General features: G+C 35.6%; 1 protein-coding gene across 3 annotated transcripts in view; it reads right to left on the bottom strand.

The window, feature by feature from the left end:
- The window catches only part of LOC107577150 (opioid-binding protein/cell adhesion molecule-like), a 201,972-nt gene that overhangs the window by 1,628 nt on the left and 178,838 nt on the right, over window positions 1-21,506 (bottom strand). For all 3 annotated transcript variants that reach the window (XM_016263269.1, XM_016263265.1, XM_016263260.1), the window contains 2 exons: window positions 904-1,038; window positions 686-806 (listed from right to left, as the gene is read on the bottom strand). In XM_016263269.1, the coding sequence (XP_016118755.1) occupies window positions 686-806; window positions 904-1,038 (256 nt within the window). The remainder of the gene's footprint in view (window positions 1-685; window positions 807-903; window positions 1,039-21,506) is intronic.

Raw genomic sequence — 21,506 nt, forward strand, 5'->3', positions numbered from 1 at the left:
CATACATGAATCACCCCGTAGCAGATCTATACAGGTGGAGCTGGGGAAAGCGGAGGGTTTCTGAAGTGCACTGCAAACTGCTACAGCAAAGAAAAGCCAGGTATTTGAATATTGAGCAGTTAGCTTATTGGCTACCGATACAGGAGAGAACCAATTAGCTGCCATGTGATAATGATGTCGCCAGGTCAGATTGAGCTAGACCTATCGGACTGCGCCATCTAGAGTTTCATGCCAGAACTCTGTATTTATTTGTTGTATATACGATTGTCACCATTCTAGAGGCTTGTTTATGAAGTGTTGAGGTCTATGTACAACCTTCAAAAACTATATCCCAGATATCTTAGCTTTGCAAGGTGAATGTGCCTTCAGAAATAAAGGTAGCATAGTTCATTTGACAGATTAAGCGACAATTATAGGTATATGGCTATCTATATATCAATTTAATATTACTAACTGAACATTTGCTGACCAAGAAATCTGTAGATGCCTTAATTTATTGGCTGCATGAAGCATTTTGTGTTTTGTGAACAAACAAATTCAAAATGGCAAAACAAATGACTGTTGTTTAGGACAATTTGTAAGACAATAGTCGAGAGAACCTAAAAATCTGACTGCATCATGTTACATCGATTTTTCGATTCCTTTTTAACAGTGCACAAATAAAACAAAAAACTGCATGCCCTACCTGCGCTCCCCCTTATACCACTGAAAATCCGCCAGAGGAACAGCAGACGCTTCGCACCACAAAATTCCTTTCTGGCCGACAGCCGTTCCTGTGCTCCGAGCTCGCGAAATGACAGGTGGATCTGTGAAATGAATCACAGGTAATTGAGAAATTCAAAAAAGCATGTGAGGAATGTATGGTCTTAAAAGGAATTAGTTTTAAATGAATGAGGTACTCACAGTTTACAGTAACCTGAACAGTCCTCACGTCTGGAGGCGAGATGTCGTTTGATGTGATGCAGTCGTACAAGCCGGACATGTCTTTGGTGATTCCAGTCATTTCCACATATTCACCCTCAGTAATGATTCTAATACCTGTGTTAACACACATAAGGTTAAAGTAATTATTAACATATGTAAAGTCATATTATAAAATCAACCCATTATACCATTCCTTTGGGTAAAATGCCTGTGGGGCTACAGTGATATGGAGAAGATATAAGGATGCATTTCCTAGTATAATATTATGTTTACTAATATGTATAATATTGCATATTGTTTAGTTATATATTTAGTTTAAAAAAAAATCTATGTTTATAAAAACATTAATACTTATAAACATTAATAAAAAATATAAAATTTTTATTGATATTTTATACAATATATAATATATTGTTGTTTATTTTTTATGGTTTCCTTTTTGTCTTTTTCTGAGCATCCAGGAGGTTTTTAACCCAAATACTATAGCTTTCACTTGAGTAAAAACTATTGCTTTAAACACAAAATTAAAAATCATAAATTATCATATAGTCTCAAAAAATATTCGATATTTTTTGTGACTCTCATTAGCAATATAAATGCGCACCATCATTTCAATTACATAAACCCAACACAACCCTCTCTCATGACATGCAATCAAGAAAGACTTTGCAGTGCATTGCATCAAACAGGTGTTAATGAAAGTGTTGTTGTGCTGTTTGCTGCTATTTAGTGTTTTTGAGAAAGTACTTCTAATTAGCTCAGTTCTACCCTATTAAAGTGCCACAACCGTTCCCTGTCACTTTCATTTAACCGTAACAGACTCAGAATCAAACCTATGCCAGCTTTTTTGCTGAAGTATCATAGCAGTGTCATAATGCCACAAGCATTCTCGCTTAATTTAATCCACACTGGCACCAACTAGAGACAAGCAGTCTGAGAACACACAGAGAGTTTCAGCCACTGTTCTGGAATTCTGAAGCTTAAGCACTTATTTTGCTGTGATCGCTCTAAAATGAACAGAATTTTTTCACCATCATCTCAATCTGAAGGCAGAACAAGGTTGGTGAATGTCAATAAGACAAATATGTTACACTAGACTGACCCTCCGTTGTTGTTCTCTGCTTAAGTCCGTCATTTCACAAAACCCACCTGTATCTCCAATTCTATTATCATGCAAAGAAATTGTTTCAGTTATTCCTCTGAGAGAGTGAAATAACGCTTCACCCGCAGGTTCAGACTGCCAGTTAGTGCAAATGCCACTCACAGCACAAACTCCACATTATGCCATCTCATTAATACAGCCTCAGTACTTTATTTCAGTGAAAAGGTTGAGGAGTGGACTTAGGTTGTTATTTTGTTTCTAATAGCATGGCCTTGGGGATTGTGAGAGAGGTTGGTAATTATGCTTATCTCCTTATATGACTCAGCCCTGTAATGCTTACAAAGTTTGAGCAATCATTGAGAGATGGTTCACCCCAGATTATGCTAAACATGTGACTGAAAATTACATCCCCAAATTTGGAATAAAACTGTTTTATTTTACTCTGTCCATGTGACAAGAGACACAAAATATTATGAACTGGCCTTTAAATGTGAACCATAATGATGCAGCTATTTTTTGCTCAGTGTAGTCAAGTTTTAAGGGATAGTAATTAAAAATTAAACTTCTGCTATCATTTACTTACCCTCATGTTGTTCTAAACCTTCAATTAAGATATTTTGAAGAATGGTTGACTATACATAATTGGGTGAACTAGTTCTTTAAAAATAAAATTAATGATGGATTTGTATATTAAAAACACACAGCTTTTTACTTCACAAGATAATAATTGATGGGCTGGAGTTGTGTGGATTACTTGTGAATTCTTGTGATTACGTGTGATGGCACCCATTAACTGCATTGGTGAGCAAGTGATCCAAATCTGTTCCAATGAAGAAACAAACTTGTTTACATCTTGGATGGCTTGAGGGTGAGTAAATTTTCAGCACATTTTCATTTTTGGGGGTTATCTAATCCTATAAGACTATAATCCCATTGACTTCCACTGTATAGAAAACACAAAAACAAGATGTAACATTCTACAAAATATCTTCTATGTTCTACAGAAGAAAAAAAAAAATTTTCCTATATTATTTTGAGTATGATCAACAGGCCCAGGTGTTCAAACATCTAAACTTGACAATGACTGCCAAGTGATATACACTGCCAAAATATCTTTAAATACAAATAATAAAGCATAAAAGTAAAGTTTTATTTCTTACTTGACAAAAGTCTTGGAAAGAGAAAAGTTCAGCCAGAACTAATCAGAGCAGTTTAGATGTTTGATATGTTTGATATATTTTTTGATCATCTCACTCCCAGCAAGTTTTTTTTTTGTATTATAGGTTAGTTTTATATAGGATGTGAAAGCAACACTAAAATACTGAAAATTACAAGTGAAGGTCATAGTGTTTGGCCCTTTCTCACTTCATAAACTGTTATCAATGGTAAAGTGCAACCAAAAGGATTTTCCTCCAATTTTTCAGACAGCACTTTTACTGAATCAGCTGAGATTATTCATTTGACCCTGCTGTACTGTTTACGTTCACCATGAAGAAGAGTGTTTCTAAGCTGTACAAAATACGTTTTTATTCATAAAAAGGGAATTATTTTATCCTACAACAAAGCTGCAGTTGCTTTGCTTTCTGTAGCTATGAATTGCAAAAAACATAAAGAGCAGCTCTAATAGTGACACTTTCAGCGATGCAACGCTTTATTTATTCTCATGTAGTTTTCATTTATATTTAGCTATTAGAGCGGTCAGTTTGATTTTCAAACAGCGATGGGGTTAGTGTAGATAGCCACGGTGAACAGCAATGATTTATAATGTTTACTTTAGAGACAGAAAGCAAACACCGGGCCCATAGCAATTACATCCAGCACTGAGTAATAATCCTGCTGCTGTCATGAGACTTCCTGAGCAGAGCAGAAGTTTATTAGAATGTAAAGGAGAACGACAGTGTAAACAGGAAAGAATAAATAAACTGGTCTGTGCTGTCGATGTACAGTCAGCCAGAGGAAAAAGAAATGAGTGAGAAATGCTCCAATAACTAAATTTAGGAGATTAGGGTCAAGGGAAAGACTCAATCTCATGTTACAGTTGGAAAGTAAAGTATAGTTTATACAGATCAGGCCACTGAAGCAGACAGGACAACATTAAGATAAGGCTTTATTTAGGAGATATTTGACTTTATTAAGCTCTTATTATTAAATATCCGCACATAAGTGAATTAAACTGTCTCTTTTTAACATTATCTTTTCCACCACACTTTTCCTATTCTTCTTGTTCTCATGTTCTTTCAGAGAATGGATAAAGAAAAATAGATTTTATTTCCTAGACACAATGATTTTTCAGTCTTGGTTTTCATAAATATTTTATCATTGAAAAATATGTTTTAGCACTTGACTAATCTGTATACATTAAACATTTTGGAATTACAATGTACAAATCTATTTTACAAATCTACAAACTATGATAATAATAATAATAATAATAATAATAATAATAATAATAATAAATGTTTCTTGAGCAGAAAATATTCATATTAGAATGATTTCTGAAGGATCATGTGACACTGAAGACTGGAGTAATGATGCTAAAAAATCATATTTGCCTTCACTAGATAAATTACATTTTAAAATATATTAAAATAGAAAACAACTGTTTTAAATTGTATTTTTGGTAACACTTTCTATGAAGCCCATATTTATAACACATTATAAGAGTATTCTTAAGGCATTATAATGAATGCATAATGCATTATTAAAAAAAACCTATAATAAGTTGTATCATCTCATAAATAATCATAACAACAAATACATTATAAAACATATTTATGGTTATAACTTTTATGAGTATGTTTATTTATAACATGCAATAAACACCATGTTAAATCCACTTAATTTATAATGGATTATAAGTTTCATATCTTGACATTATTTAAGATGTGTACAATATCTTACTGATATTACAATAAATATAGTTAAAAGCAAATGTGCCATATTACACATTCATCTGATCAGATATCTGATCTTATGGCTGTTTAAGAAAAATATATAATTTTTATTTTTATTATTATTGTTGTTTTCGTTGTTGTTATTATTTATAAGTGGTCTTTGTCTGCTTTAAGTACAGTAACAAGTTAACAATGGCATGATATGAGATTTATAATACATTATAACTATGGGAAATATAATCCATTGTAAGTTAAGTGGATGCATTTTGTTCGTTGTGTATTATAAATCATCATACTCTTAAAAGCTATAAGTAAATGTTATAATGCATTAAAACTGTTGTTATGATTACTCATGAGATGAATCAACATATTGTAAGGTTTTTTGTAATACATTATGCATTCATTATAATGCCTTAAGATGACTCTTATTATGTATTATAAATACGGGCTTCACATAAAGTGTTACCGTATTTATTTATTTTTTGTTCAACCAAAAGCAGCTTTTGTGAGCATAAGAGATGTCTTCCAAATAAATAAAAATAAAATAAAACATTTAATTATATACACAAACACTACTATATATATGTATATATATATATACATGATATATTTTTATATAATATTTGCATATTCCTAATTCCTGTAGGGTCTATGTGCAGAAAAAGCTTTCTTCTATATAATATATAGATTATATAATATATAGTGTGTGTGCGCGTCCGCGTGCGTTTTTGTGATTTATGAGGACACAAATTTGTATAATGACATGGGTATGACATAGGTATTACAAAGAGAAGGTGATTTATGAGGACATTTTGAGTGTTCCCATGTTTCAAAAGGCTTATAAATCATTCAGAATTAGTTTTTTTGAAAATCTAAAAATGCAGAAAGTTTCCTGTAAGGAGTAGGTTTAGGGGTAGGGTTGGTGTAGGGCAATAGAAAATACGGTGTGTACAGTATACAAACCATTACGCCTATGGAATGTCCCCACAATTCACAAAAACAAACCTGTGTGTGTGTGTGTGTGTGTGTGTGTGTGTGTGTGTGTGTGTGTGTGTGTGTGTGTGTTTTGATGGCTTTAGTGGGAAATGAAAGGGGTGAATTGAAAGTAATAACATTTCTGAGAGAGTTATACTGAGTTGATAGTTTCAGCACAGTAAAGCACACCATGTATGCAATCCACTCATCACTAATTCATACTCTCTAAAACATCCAACCTTCAACAGTCAACCTTAATAATCTCAAAGACTAGTCAACAATCCCTTATTGGTATAATGTAGCATGCTTTTAAAGTGTGTTGACTCAAACTAGGGGATCCATGCATAGAAGTGAAATGGAATGAGAACATTTCCAGACTCTGAGGCACCAACAAAATACACTGAAGTGGGTCAGTGGCTTTGTGCATTAAAACAGGTCATTCGATCTTTCCAGTAATGCGACGTGAAGCTAGCTAGGCCAATGACCAAGCTACAAAAGCTGTCATACAGCTGCATTGTATCATCATGTGAGCATGTGCTTTAACAATCCCCTGCAGGCATTCTTGGCTTCTTCATCAACTAATAAACACATTATGGAATGATATTACACATATAATGAGATTTCAGTGTGCTAATGATTTCGTAATAAGCTGCTGACCATCATTACTGTTTGTCAACATACCTAATTGCATTTTGCAATCGTCCCTAAATGGACTACCTCCTTAATAGAAATTCAAATGATAATTACTTCAGATTGTAAAGCAATGACTAAGCTAATTACCAGAAGTCGTAATGTTTATAACAGGGAAAATGAGGATGTCACAAGGACTTTTCATAACATGCTGCGAGCAGCAAGATATAAAAGCCGTTTCCGACAAACAGGTTTCAAAGAACTGCAAACGAGGCTGGGAGCAAGAGATGAAATCCATCCTCGAAAATGGTCCATAGACACGAGGTAGCTTCACGGAAATTATATTTTTACTCTTCTGTTGTCACTTTGTTGGAGACTATTGTTAAAAACACTAGCAGTGCTTTATCTGGCCTCACCCCATTCAATCTGACCTGGGCTCTAGGAAAGCTAGAAGGTGGAGAGGTCTTGAATGAAAGAACAAGAAAGAAAGAAAAGAAAGAAAGAAATAAATTATTACTTTTATTTAGCAAGGATATGTTAAATTGAATAAAAAAGTGATAGCAAAGACTTGCATTGTTACAAAAGATTTCTGACAGCTTTGCATGAAAACCACATCCAAAGTATTACCATTATTCTTTGTAAATCTTAGTTCCGCTGGAATAAAACCTTACATAAATACATATTTGAGTGACATTAAACTGAGCAGATGATGACTTGAACAAATTTTATTATTGAACAAAGGTTGTTTTCTAAGAAAGGAAAAATAGGACTGAATGCACAAACATCCATGCAGGTCTAAATGTTTGAGTACAGTACATTAAGTACTCTTTGAATGAATACTTGCATTGCCTGCAGACTGAAAGAAAAACAGCACTTGAACCTCGGCTGTTGAGTGAACGTCATCTGTATTTTGCTGTCATCTCTCAAGCAGAGTGTCTAAATCCTCCAATCATGCCCTGGTAAGCAGCAGGTCACCATGGTTACACAGTTCAGTGAAACCGATCATCGCTGGCCTTCCACTCCAGCATGACCTTTCTCTCTTTTTACTCTCTTTCTGCTTCTTTTGCTCTTGCACACTTGTGCCGCCAAACAAATAACTCGCTATTCATGATTTATGTACGAACGCATCTTCATTAAGCCAGTCAAAGTCAAGCCACACTAATTAAAACAGAGATTTAGTTTCTAACTGCCAATCAATTACTGCCTAGTTATGTTGCCTCTTGAGAGGGAAGAGGCCATTACGGCTCGGTGGGATGTCCTTTTTACAATGGATGGATCGGCTCTCTTGGGTCGTTCTGCATTGAACGTTTGGCTCTTGGTGAAGTTAAGATGGGAGTGAAGCTCCTATGACCATATCTATTGGTTGGCACATGCATGTATTTAATACTATTATATTCACGAGTTCGCACTTATATATATTGGATTGAGCAAATAGTAAGCATATTTGGTGTGCTGTCCTGAGGGAGGGCTCCGAGCTCGGAATATAACACGAACCCAGAGAACTCCCCCCAATCCCTAATATGGAATGAGAATAGTTTAAAGTGAGGAGCTAGGGTGGAGGAGGGATGCCGGAAAACTGTCGTGGGACAGAGGTAAGTTGGCTGTATATATATATATATAGATATGGATTGTGCTAGTTAAGCTGATTAACTGAACGAGTTCCACCTGTGCCGAATTGGTTGATTATCTGATCGTGCTCCTTCCGAACCTTGTTAATAAAACATAATTTCTATTTTCTGTTGATCTTGTTCAACCCTCAGAGACCCAAGTAGTGATACTTATTATGCATTTTTTTTTATTCTCCTTGTAAGTGTTTTTAGGAAGCCAGTGATTATGAAAATCGTGACTTTTTATGCATAAACATAAAAAGAAATAAGATCTGTGGCCCAAAGTCACTTTTAGTTTCCAGAGCCTGAGGCTGCCACAGGGACCACCCAGTCCTCTTCTTCATGTAAGAACACTGAGAACTGTTAGGTAATATGGATATTTTATTTTCCATTGCAAAAAAAATAAAAAATGAATTGTTTATTAAAAGCATGCAGACACACATGCTTTGACTTTGAAGCCTTTACAGTCAGATAGAAGACCAAAACTTCAATATGTTTATTATACAAGCCCACTTAAGCTTTCCTGTAATATTTTACATCTCACTGACTCCCAGTAACCTAAAAATGCATATTAATAATCCAGTAAAGAAACTTCGGTAACACTTTAGAATAGGGAACACTTATTCACTATTAACTATGACTTTTCCCTCAATAAATTCCTAATTTGCTGCTTATTAATAGTTAGTAAGGTAGTTGTAAAGTTTAGGTATTGGGTAGGATTAGGGATGTAGAATAAGGTCATGTAGAATAAGGCATTAATATGTGCTTAATTAGTACTAATACATATTTTTTTTGTTTGTTTTTTTTTGTTCTGATGTTGACACTTTTCTATGACTGTACATGTTGGAAGCTAAAAAAAACAGTTTGCAATGTCAAACAGTTAGCAATGGTGTCAGCAGGATCATCTTGTTGATCAGTTTATTTTGCAATAATGGCATAGCTACATACCAAATAACTTAATAAATATAAATAAAAGATGGATTCTAGATGCAATTATTAATTTTTTTTGAGAAGAAAGACATCCTGAAATGCTATGAGAGGCATGAAACCAGCACAATGTAGGTGACAGTCAATTATACAGTTTAGTGGTCATTATTTTAAAATATGTCTGCAAATTTCTGCAGTTCTGCAAATAAATAAATAAATAATAAATGTTAGCTTTACCTACAGTGGGTTAGTTTTACTATGTGATTTAAAGGTGTAATAAGTGATTGTCTTCAGAAATTGTTTTTGTTATGCTGGTTGAAAGTCTCTTCACATCCCGATAGCAATCATTAAGTTAAGTGGTCTAAATGTATTCATCTGTATTTATATATTTTGTGGAAGGCGTAGGACCAAGAAATGTTCGTCCAATCAAAATGCTCGGTCCGAGCGTTTTAATAAGCTTTCCTACCTGCCTGTCAACTTATGTATCTGCATACCTCTGCGCACCCGGTTCGCGCAGACAGGACACGTCATCAGCGCGTTCACGCACGCTGTGCAGACAGAGCGAGGATGGCAGGCAAAAATCAACAACCCTATCTTCCTTCCTGGTATTGTAGTACTTTTAAAGTTTTCTCACCAGTGAATGACGCATGATGTAGCCCAGCGATTAATCCAGTCCTCGCGCCCCCCGCTCTGCATATTTTGAATGTCTCGCTTAGTTAACACACCCGATTCAAATAACCAGCTCGTTAGAAGTGAGCTACGTGCATGAACTGTGTTCCGATCAATATGATCCCTACACAGTGTTCTTTGCTCCCTCCTCACTGAGCGGGGGAAATACGTTGAAGTTTACTTCACTTCGGAACATGGGCTGGAATTGGGAACCGCTGATGTAGCCTATTGTAGTAATGTTGTCTCTGGTACTCTGGTCTGTGAGTGAGCGTATATGCATTCAGGGGGTGTGGCTTTGGACGGCGATTGCAGGGAGGGTGGGACATTCGCTTTCAGTGCTATCAGGCTAAAGTTAGCATTTTCCAAGATCTCCTATTGCGCCTTTAATGCTATGAGAGCAAACCCTTCTTTTGACAAAAAAAATTCTCTGCTTAGAAACGAAAGTCACCATGTTCCCACTGATGTGCCCGTAAAATATTAGCTTCACCTGCGTGTATAGTGTAATGTAATGAATCACGCTTGTCAACAGATTTCGCCAGAAAGAAATCATCCGGTCGCCCCCAAAAAACATTGGCAAATTTGGGCCATAAATCAGCGCAGCCAAAAACAAGTCAAGCTCTGTGCGTTCATCAGAGTGTTAATTCTGTCAGATAGAAATAAATAATGATTTATCACCAAGGCCTCCCAGCTTCTGCTGCCCCCTCCTTCGTTCTCTCTCTCCTCGCTGACGCGACGGGGAGGCATGACGCCATCCCCTCGGCCCCAAAAGTCACATGTGTGAGTTTGTAACGGAAAAATAAGAGGGCAGCGATGCATCCAGGGAATACATGTTCTTTTCAGGCTTCATTGACTATGTGACTGGTTTAATAAGATGGAGAAGAGGTTGATTGTGCTTGAAACACATGAGCATGGCTTGATAACACTGGTTTGGGACAGGGAATATGAACTAGTTAGTATGTGACTCGAGAGAGAGATGCCACAGTCACTTATGTAACGCTAGAGCACATTAGCAAATGTCTAATTTCATGGAAAGAAAATCTGAATTCTGTTTATTCTACGTTTACATGCTGTATAATCATTAAACATTTATTTACAGTACGTAACCTTTTGCACATCAGTGCACAAACATATTACACAAATTATGATTTATTATATAGATTAGTAATTATGTGTTTGTTTTATCATGAGTGACAAGTCAATATATTTCTGATATACTTTTTTCAGTGGAACACACACACACACACACACACACACACAATGTTTTGAAAAAAGGTCTCTTTGGACCCCACTGACTTTCACTGACTTTTCACTGACTTTTTTATTTTTTTGAGTGAACTGTCCTTTTAAGCTTTTACTTGTGTTCTTTTGTCTTTAACTGACCATAAGTAGCTCTGTCAAGTGTAACCGGAGTGAAACGAGAAGGTGAGGGAGGAATGACAGTGGCAGTGAGACGGAAAGAGAGGAGCATGACAGAGAAGCGCTTAAGAGAGAAAGTGATGTGAAAACTGTCATGGTTCCAAGGCTAAACAAAGCCCTCTCACAGCGGAGACAGTACAAAATGGAGATGCCCACATCAGTCTGATTACTCTTAATGTTTCACAATCCCAGTTTCATCACATCACACGAGAAGAGCTGCAGTTCAAATGAAATACATCTGAACTGGCAGGAAAAATGCAGAAATAATAACCTCAAGGTCGGCTATCAGGCTGCAAGTGTTCAGTCACTTACTCATCATTTAAACCAATTATACTACACTACAGTACAGTTATACTTAAACTAGTTATGCTATAATTTTTTTTTTTTAAAAGATAAGTGATCCAGGCTTCAAAAGTGAAGGCTTTTGGTCACTTGTCAACTGGTCATGCGAGACCATCTCAAACCAGCTGATTAAAGCATTTTTTAAAATTCTGTAGGGTAGTTACACTACAAACTAACAAAAAAAGCTACTTTAAATATACATACGACATAACCAAATCTATTATATAAATACCATATAAATATTAGAATATTCTCTAACATAGAATATTTTATAATAATTTTTTTTCTGGAAAAAATAAATAAATAAAATAAAATAACTGCTTAATATTTTTAGGCAAACTGTGGTATTTTTTTCCCCAGGATTTGATGAACACATTTTATTTCAAATAATTTTGTAAAATCTTATGTCTTTGCTGTCACTTTTTTATCAATTTAATGTGTCCTTGCTGAACTCATTAAAACAGAATTGACCAAAAAAAAAATTCTGACTGATTTTAACAGCATATATAACTGGATAGAAAAGAGAGTTATTTTGAGCTTTCTGTCACACTACTGAAAAATGTAGTTAAGTTAGTAGTGTTGCTACTTCGTTATTCCACAATGCTGTAGTTTGGGTTGTGATTTTTTTTCTCACTCGGTGGGAAGAGAGAAGGCCCTGTGTGAAAGCATTAGTCAAAATGTTCATTGTTAGCAAATAATGAAACACTCAGATAATGTCATCTCCATGAGAAGTTTCATATAAAACCCCAACACACACAGGGAGGGTTGCTCATTGCAGAAATGAATAATGTAACAAATAATGTACACTGCAATTGTACTTGCAATGTCATTTTGCATTTGAAACAATATCCAGGCAATGTGCTGTAAATTATGCCTGTGCTGAAGGAAGACGCTGCTGTGGCAATGTGCATTTACTGACAAAATGAATCTTAACACAATAGTAGTGATAAAATATCTACAGTAAAGGCTTTAAAAGAGTCTCACAGTGACCACACTCATTCCCGTCCCATCTGAGTTAAACTACAGTGGATTAGTCAGGCTTGTCCTGGCAGCTCTTCATTGATCCCACTGTTAATCTGACAGATAGCTGATAACCAGTCCTGCCCTGCTATAGGGGTCACATCTCCACATATATCGAGGCAGCATAACTTCTCACAAGACTAACTACATGAATATATGTGTGTGTAGGTTATATAATATGTAGATAAAACTAGGCCTGCAATTCTGCCAAAGCTCAGCAGATTTCTGCAGAATCCGAACTCCCATCATTCACAGTATTCGCCCTCTTGCCTGATTGTTTATACGTTTTTCCTCATTATAATTTAATTTTGAATAAATGTTGTTTATAAAACTAGATTTGCATCCCCTGAAGGAAATACCCATGCTTGCAAGGCAGCAAAAGAACAGTGCTTAAATTTTGGGTTAAATGATAGTATGGAAAGTTAGAAATCCAAATTAAAATAGATAGATAGATAGATAGATAGATAGATAGATAGATAGATAGATAGATAGATAGATAGAAGTATGCAAATAAAAGACCATATGCAATATGCAAATACAATGATGATGCCATGTGTATCAGTCTATATTATGGGAGACTGGGGATAGCTGACATACTTTTAGGTTTATTTTTGAAACTCAATTTCTATAGACATATACCCTTGGCTACTGAAAAGCTTTTGAACATTTCTAAGAAAAAAGGTACAGTTCAATGAACAATAGCCCCCAGAATAGTGGGCTATGTTGGCATACATTTTTATTTCACCCAAAAACAAATATATATTAACCAAACGGTTTTCACCTGTTTCAAGATCGCTCACTGTTTACACTCCCATTGATGCATGTGAGTAAACAGACAGTTCAAATCTAGTCAGATTAAAGTAAATTATGCATCAACATATGGAAAACACAATTGAAAATACAATTTGCAATTTCTTTTGATTTCAAATTGTATATATATATATATATATATACAGTACTTAAAGATCACCACCACCCAATGTAGGGTTTTTGTCACAGATGCCCTAAACTAACAGTATTGGTGATTACCAAAATCATTTTTATGTTTCTGTAATGGTTAATCCACCAGTATGTGTAAGCTCTTTAGCCACAGTGTTTTAATGCTAAAATATAATTATTGTTATCCACAGATTTTCAAATTTACTATTTTACAAGAAAGGCAGAAAAAACTGTAAAGCACTTCATTATTATTTTTTTTAATTCAGATGCCCAACAATTATTAACAACAGAGACTGTGGAAAAGTACATAAAAACAATGGCAACAGGAATACAAGCTGTTATCAAGGCTAAAGGAGGCCATACAAAATATTAAGTTTTTTGGTTATTATGTGTGAATAAAGACTATTTGGTTGTTTCAGTTTGTTATTTGCCTAATGAATGACTATTTTTTTAAACAAGTTTTTGACAGATTCTTAAAATATTTGTGTTTTCTCTTTATTATGACAGGTGGTCTAATAAACATGTTAAGCACATACAGTGTTTAACAAATTTATTAAACTATATTTATTGACTGTAATTGGGCATATGAATAAAAAAATCAATAAAGTGCTTTACTATTTTTTATGCATTTCTTATAAAACAGTAAATAAAAAAATTAATGGATAACAACAATAATTATATTTTAGCATTACAAAAACTACTGTGACTAAAGAGCTTACACATACTGCTGGATTAACCATTACAGAAACATAAAAAATGATTCTGGTAATCACCAATACTGTTAAGTTTAGGGCAGCTGGGGCACAAACCTTATTCAAAATATGATTTCACCTAGCCTGACATTAATGAGAAAAGAAGAAGAAGAAAAACACCTTTTCTACCTTATATTGCTGCCTCTTGTCTGAATGTATGCCAGTGTTTTTTATTCAGTTCACTTGTTTACCCAAGAGCTGAAGCAAAACCAATGAAACTGCAATTTTATTTTGGAGGATGAAATTCACAAAATGTTCCTAGTTTGAAATGAAGATACAAAACCACTTGTGTAACTGAACTTGTGATTCAAAACCATATAGTTCCTGAGATTAGGGAGACAGTGATCAGGGTTGAAGATGTTTATTGTATGTTGTACTCTTTGCTAACGTTTAAAGGGGTCATATTCAAGTTTTCCTTTCTCTTTGGAGTGTTACAAGCTGATTGTGCATAGATAAGATCCCTGAAGTTGCAAAGACTAAAGTCTCAAAACCAAAGAGATATTCTTTATCAAAGTTAAGACTCTGCCACTCCCCCATAAAATGGCTCGTTCTAACACCCCCCCCACATATCTACCTCACTGTGTGGAAATATTTGCATAATGCGCCCAAATGTTCACGCAAAGAAAGGAGGCGTGGTTTCAGTAACCGCAGTTAGTGTTGAAGCAGCCATGACAGGGAGACGCTGTGTGTTTCTAGGCGAAAGCAAAAGCACTTTATTTGGCCTTCCGAAAGTAGATGCATTTAGGAATCTTTAAGATTACTTACAACAGAACAGCAATGCATTTTATGGACGACCGTTTCGTGAACCTACGAGAGGAGGTAATTCTGACTTTGCTATGACAATCTGGCGCTTCTGAATCAGCTACTGTTTTGTTATTAGTTTAAGTATTTGCTATTGACTGTTCAAATGCGGAGTTTTGCGCATTGTGTGTGTGTGTGTGTGTGCGAGCAAGCGAGCGAGAGAGAGAGCGAGAGACAGGGTAACATCACAGTGGAGACAGCTGTCTTAACCGTGGCTTGTGTACTGCAAACACATATTCATCACTGTGTCTGTCACGAGACTCTGTTCCCCTTTCAGGCTCTGTCTTTACATTTATTTTGAAAGATGAAGCTCGCGATTGTGGTAAGGGGCGTTACATTTCCGACGAGTGCTTGCGGTGTTCAGCCAATCACAATGCACTGGGTCAGCTGGCCAATCAGAGCAGACTGCGCTTGTCGGAAGGAGGGACTTTGTAGAAAACGAAGCGTTTGAGAGAGGCGGGGCATAGAGGACCTACAATAATGTACAGTATTTGAAAAAGAATGTGTTTTTTGAACATTAAAGCATGTCAACATATTCTGTTACACCAAATAACGATCTTTAAAAAAGCATCATATGACCCCTTTAAATATGTAATTTGTTTATATATCTCTCTTAGTTACCCATTGATCAGTGAAACTTAAATTCTGCTGTTTTGTGTATTTCCAGTGTTGATCCTCTCAGTGTTGTGGCGTGTAAAATGAGGCAGCATTATGCTAATCTCTTTGGAAAAATACAAAAGCCTGTAAGAACACAGCGAGAATTATGGCGATATAAAAGTAATCCAAATTATTTCTCTTTAAACCAATTTGCTACAGTGGCCATACCTGGTAGGAAGAAATGTGCCGTTAAAGTGCTTAAATGAAATCTCATTGAATTCAGAGTTGTAGCTGCAAAGGGAGCATTTACTTAATTAGCCTGTAAGAGAATAACGCTTGTGGATGTAAGCGTGTGTTTGAGAGCTAGACTAAACCAGGAGAGATAATGCGATAAATAAACAATATGACACTGATGAAAACACAACACTTGAGATTAGAGCTCTACCTCTGCCTGGCCCACATATAACCCACTCACATACAAAGAGAGCAAATGCATACATGAACATGCACACTACCACCCACCTACACATAAACACGCACACAGACAAGCAGCAGAGAAAGTAAACAAGCCTCTTCTGCTCCTTCTAGTACCTCTACTTTAAAGAGTACAGCTGCTTGGTTTCATACTCGCTTTTGACCCACATCCGGTTTCAAAGTGGGAAAAAAAAAGGCATGAAAACATTTTCCGAGCCAGGAAACTACTTCCACTCTCCTGGCTGGGCTTTCTAGACACAGACAGAATGGGGACAGTTTAATTTGATGTATGGTGATACAATCACACCTTCTCAGCAGAGCAGAAAGAAAGGTTATGAGGAAAAATGATAACGCTTTATTTTACAATGCCCTAATTACCACAAAATAACTACACAATTATCCTGGGGCCACTCACCGGAGGTCACTCAGCGCCTGGAGCCTGGTGCAAAAAGAAACTACAATAATTACAATGCAAACCTGAGAAAACACCTTCACCTCCGTCTGATAGTTACCAAATTCTCTTGAAGCAAAGCTTTTCTTCTGCTTAACTGGTATGGTGTTGCATTTGCACATTTCATAAATGCCTAAATGAAAGAGGGAGTTGGGTGGAAATATTAACTGGAGGGAAACGTCTCGGGTTACTTATGTAACCATGGTTCCCTGAGTAGGGAACGAGACACTGCGTCCTCTAGGGGTCGCTATGGGGAACGCCTCGTCGTGACTCGTATCTGAAGCATACATTGAAAAAACACCAACTCGTTGGCCGGCGACAGCCATGACGTCACTACCGGTGCGACTACAGTATAAATCGGTGCCGGGAGCTACACATCATTCACTTCTTCGTCTGAAGCTTGCGTCCGCAGCATGGCCTTTTCACGAGTTCCACTGGTGTTTTTTTTTTAACAGATCATACTTATCATTGCAAAATATGATTTGAATATGAATATATGATTTTTATATGAATTATAAAATTACTAAAAGGTGACACGTATAATTTCTGTCACTGGCATCACCAAAAAGAATGGTAAAGATAATTTACAAATAATAATAATAATAATTTTAAAATACATAAAAAATTAAATGATTACTGTTTTAGAACAACCTTCAAAAACCCTCCCTTTCTGCCACTGGCCAGACAAATAGGGAGTCCCCGTTTGATTGTCGCATTTTATTTTATTTTTGAATTATTTTCTGCAAAATAATATTACATTGCTTCATGCAAGTTTTGTGACACTTTCAAAGTGAAATGTCCAGTGAGTGCCACTAAAAGCTTGTTCAGTTTTTTTCTGAAACAGTGAGTCTGGCAATGTTTTATTAACGTTTATTACGTTGGTTGTTGTACATATCATGGCAGTTTGGAAATGAAATGTCCAGTGAGTGTCACTATAAGATTAATGCATTATTAAAAACGCATTTGCTGAAGCAACCCTGCAACCCTTTCATCATGTTTCATGGCAATCGTACCTGATCGCATCACAAGTGCAATGCTGCACCATGTGAGTTACCAAACAAGTTTACTGTCAAAAAAGCCATACATACAGAGCTGGTTATGTAATGCAAAAGTCAAAATGTATTAGTTTGCGAGTCGTAAACTATGGTTAAAGTGTTCTGAGGTCAGAACACAGTATTGGGCAAGGAACTGCATGAAAATACAGTATGTCAATGTTAATCAATAATCTGCCCCTTTAATCATAATTTGTATGAAAAGTTATAAAAGTTGTTTTACTGCCACCAGTGTTCATTTCAGCTGGAAACTGCAGTGAAATGTATCTATAGATGTTTTTGTGACAGAAGCATGTTTTTCCTATAAGCCTATGTTGGGTGTTACACACTTCAAACTCTGCGAAGAATGGTGTATGGTTGGTATCAAAAGATTAGAGCCTCTTGTCCAATGAAAATCAATCTTAACTTCATTTAAATCAATGTTATCTGCTATCTGTATGGACAGCTATCTGTATTGAATAATGTATATTTATATTCAAAGCAGATCTCAAACATCAATAATAGTGCTGTGTTATTATATAAAACTTTATTTATACAATGATTGAATGGATGGATGCTGCAATATATGTTAAAGTAGCCAGTGTGTTCACAGAGCAGTGTGAAATGGCACTGCAAAACAAATTCTGTAAAATTACGGTAAAAAAATGGCAGCTGTGGTTGTCGGAATGTTACCATGAAAAACATGGTAGCAACATTTTAAGTTTTACGGTATTAACTTAAATTTACAGTTAAATACCGTAATTTCATTAACTGAAATAATGTTAATAGACCAAACTATTGAAGTATTGAAATCTGTTTTGTACCTTTGTAATACACTGATAACCACCAAACGCAGGTGGTGATGAGAAAGTCACATGATGAACCAAAGCCCATCACAAGCAGCTTTTAAATAATAACATATATAAAAGGTGCACAGTGTCATTCACACAAACACTAAACACCATCATGGTAACACACATGAAACTGAAATAATGCAATAAACATTCATTTAACAACATTAGGTGTAAAATACAACCTTAAATGATAAGAAAAAAACTAAGAAGAAACATAGTTATTTCAACAAATAAACATCAAATTTGAAATGTAACGCATGGAATTCTGGGAATGTCAATTTACGGTTATTCACTGTAAATTATACAGTCTTTTTTACTTCCAAAAAACGGTATACTACCGTAAAATTACATGTAATGTCCAATACAGTTTTTCACCGTATATAGTAATTTACCGTTAACCATTTAACAGGTTTTTACTGTAGCATTTTTAGTCTTTTACCGTTAAATTAACGGTCATTTTTTACAGTGCATCTGAGGACAAAATGACTACAAACTTCCAGTCTCCCGACTCACCCTGAGAGGTCTTCAACACCTCAAATCATGCAGTAATTTATTTCAGCCTCTTCTGCCCTTAACGATGGGCTTTGGTGCCGCCACATTGATCAGTCTCCACTTCTCCTGTGACTCATCCCTGGCTACTCTCCCTGTTAGCATCAAAACTTAATGTGAGATCTGACATCGGTTCTCACAACCACACTTGTATGACCTTTCCAGAAAACAATGACAAATCAATAAGCAGCTTTGCTTCCTCAAAGTCTAATTAAAACAAGCACGGGGTGACTCAAAGGGCAGAGGGAGCTGGAAGAAACTAGCATGTACGGCATATAGTACATGACTGCTTCATATGTACACATGACATTTGCAAGTTGCATTTGTGTTGTTTGTTCTCTCAGTTTCAGATTTATCCATCCCTAAACCTTAAGTAAAAATAACTAACTGTGGATGGTCATGCAGGTCAGATGGCACTCTTGCAGTCTAAATAGAAGGTTCTTTGCTCGAATAAGCTGCAATGTGGATGAGGCATGAGTTAAAAATCTGACTATACAAAATTATACTGTTGATAAAATAAGTTCACTTAGATCCAGTGCTATTAGAAGCAAAATAGAGGCAAAGTTTAAATTAAACATGATGTTTGTACCACTGCCATGAGAAAAAAAAAAACCTTGCTAAAACTATTTAAAAATTAGTGGAAAATGCTAAAATCGTCTCTGCATTCATAAATAACGTCTTACTTGAATAAAGATAAAGAACTCAAATAATAAACACAGATGTTTCTGTTTTGGCATGTAGTTTCTTTCAAAAAAAGTTTCTTCCAGGTGCAATGTGACATTTCCTGTGACAACCAAATCGTTTGTCCACATTTAATACAAACCTGCTACACAGAAGAAATGTAAGATTTAATATACATTCATAATATAAAATGACAAAATGTTCTGCTGAAGAGAAACAGAAACATAATTTTTAATTTTAACTTCATGAAATAGCAAAAAGAGAGATCAAACGTGTAAAATGTTAAATGCACTTTAAGTACAACAAGGCATCTCTTGAAATACAATTACATGGAAAAAAAAAGTCTAAGAAAGCATAATTTGTTGCAATTAGATTTGTCACTCTCTGATTTTCAGATACCCTGGGTTCACTTTCAATACAAAGGCTGTCAGCAGAGCTTGAACAGAATTCTCTGGTAAATTAACACACATAATTGTTCTCTACGTGACGATGCTTGATTTGAAATTATAAACACTACGACTGCATAGATGTTTTGAAATGGGTGTTGTTTTAGATCCATTTTCATTCTGCAAGCTGTAATGGGAGTTACCAAATAGTAAATGATCATTCTCATCAACTATACACATTATAGGTAAAACTGAATTTTTTTACACACTAAAGTTGCTAATCTCCAAAAAGACTCTCAGCTTGCAGTATGCAGTCGCAGAAGAGAAAAACAGATTGACGCATCTCATATCTTGCCACAGTTTGTTGTAGTGTCAGAATCAAAAGCCTGTGAAGGGATTTTAACAGGCTTTACAAAGGGGCACGCAATGATGAATTAGCTATGTTTAAAAATGAGTCAGTCGGACTCATAGGAGCAGCACACGATGACACATTATTAAGCTGTTATGAAGCACTCGCATTGCTGAGTTTCCAGGCTGACACTCCATCCAACTGCGTCACGGGGGGCTGCCACATGGAGAAACCCACCGAGACCAATCATGTCAGGCAAAATGAGACTCCATCGCATCCACGCTAAATAAGCAAAATACATTCCAGACACAGGTTTCACCCCCTTTGAATTATTAATGATCAAAAATCAGGTGGAATGAGCAGAATTTGTTGGGTTGGTGATTTTTTTTTGGGTTGACGTGCCTTTGAGAAACATTGGCACTGCGTGTAAGCTAATTTCTCCCCTTGACCCCCATTTCCTCTTCAGGCACTGGCTTCTCATTTTTCTCTGAGCCATTGCGTGTGGCCGTTGGGAAGTGAAGCTAAGCCTGCATTACCTCAGACAACCTCATCTGCAGACAACAAGCCTTATTTGACATGGTCACTGAGGCATGGCTAGTTTCTTACTGAATATTTGAAAGCAACAAACACAAGGGAAAAAATAAAGCACCTTCTCTTCCGGCTATAAAACAATGAGATTTTTTTCAAAAACAAGAGGTATGAAAACATGTCAAAAAGGCCAATCCAACAATACTGGTAGAAAATCCCTGAAAAGCAGCATGAAAAATACTTGGACACTATTTACTTCAATATAGATGCATCCAAGAGCTGCAATAAAAAACAAATTGCAATCCTCTATGAAACAGTAATATTATTACTCATTACATTGTTCATAGAGAATGGCTCTTGTGGTTTCAACCTTACCAATGCAAACACAGATCTAAGAGAAAAAAATGTTTAGCATGCAAAGACACATTTTAAGACAAAGTTACAATTGTGAGATAAAATCACAATATGAGAAAACTGCAACTGTAAAATATAAAGTAACATTTTGAGATATAAAATTGGATTGGATTAAAGCATAAAGCAATTATGAAATATGAAGTTGCAACTGTCTCACATTTGTAAGATATAAATTCACAAACATGATATACAGT

This window comes from Sinocyclocheilus grahami, unplaced genomic scaffold (assembly GCF_001515645.1).
Source record: "Sinocyclocheilus grahami isolate Dianchi unplaced genomic scaffold, SAMN03320097.WGS_v1.1 scaffold32.1, whole genome shotgun sequence".
Lineage (NCBI taxonomy): Eukaryota > Metazoa > Chordata > Actinopteri > Cypriniformes > Cyprinidae > Sinocyclocheilus > Sinocyclocheilus grahami.